This window comes from Oryzias melastigma, linkage group LG8 (genome assembly GCF_002922805.2).
Source record: "Oryzias melastigma strain HK-1 linkage group LG8, ASM292280v2, whole genome shotgun sequence".
Lineage (NCBI taxonomy): Eukaryota > Metazoa > Chordata > Actinopteri > Beloniformes > Adrianichthyidae > Oryzias > Oryzias melastigma.
In genome coordinates, this window is record NC_050519.1 from 19,768,798 (window position 1) to 19,770,858 (window position 2,061).

General features: G+C 42.2%; 1 protein-coding gene across 1 annotated transcript in view; it reads right to left on the reverse strand.

The window, feature by feature from the left end:
• LOC118599030 overlaps positions 1-2,061 on the reverse strand; it is a gene marked incomplete at its 5' end in the record, with an annotated part of 3,523 nt that extends 1,462 nt beyond the window's left edge. The window contains 1 exon segment of the mRNA XM_036213070.1: positions 12-2,061. Coding sequence (XP_036068963.1) covers positions 12-2,061 — 2,050 coding nt within the window.

Consider the following 2,061-nt stretch of genomic DNA (forward strand, 5'->3'; position numbering starts at 1 on the left):
TTCTTTTGTACAGGCAAGTCGCTTTCTGCGTCTGTTTCTGACATGAGTTTCCTTTTCAGATCACTGCGCTTCGGCGATGACTGTGATGCATCTGAGGAATATCCATTTTTTAATTCCTGGTTAGCCTCTGGTACTAAAGACGGGCTTTGTCTGTCACTTTCACCGATTACCTTCCTCTTTTTGGGTGGGGACGAGAGATCTTCTGAACTTCTTTTTCTCTTCAGAAGAGGCTCTTCGTTTGACATCTTTTCCTGCCCAGGCGGTGACTGTACATTTTCAGGACTGTCTTCTGGACAGATCTTTCTCTTCTTTTGTACAGGCAAGTCGCTTTCTGCGTCTGTTTCTGACATAAGTTTCCTTTTCAGATCACTGCGCTTCGGTGACGACTGTGATGCATCTGAGGAATGTCCATTTTTTAATTCCTGGTTAGCCTCTGGTACTAAAGACGGGCTTTGTCCGTCATTTTCACCGATTACCTTCCTCTTTTTGGGTGGGGACGAGAGATCTTCTGAACTTCTTTTTCTCTTCAGAAGAGGCTCTTCGTTTGGCAACTTTTCCTGCCCAGGCGGTGACTGTACATTTTCAGGACTGTCTTCTGGACAGATCTTTCTCTTCTTTTGTACAGGCAAGTCGCTTTCTGCGTCTGTTTCTGACATAAGTTTCCTTTTCAGATCACTGCGCTTCGGCGATGACTGTGATGCATCTGAGGAATGTCCATTTTTTGATTCCTGGTTAGCCTCTGGTACTGAAGACGGGCTTTGTCTGTCATTTGGGGACAAGTGTTTTTCTGGTTCTCTTATACATTTCAGAAAGTACTCTCTGACGTCAATCAAGTATTCTTCCTCACAAATCCTTATATTTTCTGGTGTAGACAACTTGCTCTCCAAGTCTGATTCTGAAATGTGTTTTCTATCATGTTGTGGGACGTTTTGGATGACTCTAATGTCCTTCCCATCAAAGCATGGGCGCTTCGTGTGGACATTTTCAGCATTTGACTGAGGTTGGAGTTTGCCTCTTGGAAAGGTCGTGTTCAGAGTCTTCTCAATAGCACCACGGATAGAGCTTACAAACATTTCAAATCCCTTTGAGGAGAATTGTACTCCATCAGTTTTGAAAAGAGCTTTTTCAAACGGTGTCAAATCTGGATGTTCAATCACACAACCATTGAATTTTTCAGCATTTAATTTCATAGTTCTGTTGACTCTGATCCTGTCTGCATTTATTTTCATTGGATTGAATTTCGCCCAGGTCATTCTAGGAGTTATGAAGGAATATGCGATTTTCATCCTGGGAAAGGTGTTGTGAAGGTGTATCAGGTCCTTCACCATTTCAGAGGTTAGATCGCAGACATTTATGTTTCCCAGGTCGTTGCTGCCGACATGGAGAACTAAAATGTCTGGAGAGCTCCTTTGTCTGGAAACCTCACGATTAAAAGTATCCAGGACATTCTTCCAGCGCATGTCTACCTTTCCGATCCAGGTTATTTTTGCATTGAGTCCAAGGTTTTCTCCAAAGCATTGATTTGCTGTATGTTGTGCTCCGCTGATGTAATACCCTGACCCAATAATCCAGACTGCAGACTGCTTTCTTTCTTTCCCATAATGGCATGATAAGTCCTTCTTTTCCTTCTTTGCTGATGAAGAGGGAATTTCCTGTCTTGTAACATTATGGACATTTCCTGTAGAGACTCTTGGAAGATCCCTGTTACCTCTGACAAATGGATGCTGCATCACCTGACGAAAAGGAATTCTTCGTTCAGGATCCAAAAGCAGCATTCTGTTAATCAGGTCAATGAAATTTTCCAAATTCATCTGTTGTTTCCTGTTGTAAAACCCTAACTTCTGTAGGTGTTTTCTAAAGATATCTGGGGTAACTATTTTCACATCTTTTGAGATTTTCACTCCACATTCAGTTGGAGTCTTCAAAACCCACTCGTTTGTCTTACTTTTGAAGTAAAACTCTTTAGTTATGGATCCATTGATGAGGAGATGATCTGGAAAGTGTCCGCAGTTTTGTGTTATGTTCCGGATCACCTCATAATTACTAGCGCCACTGTAGAGA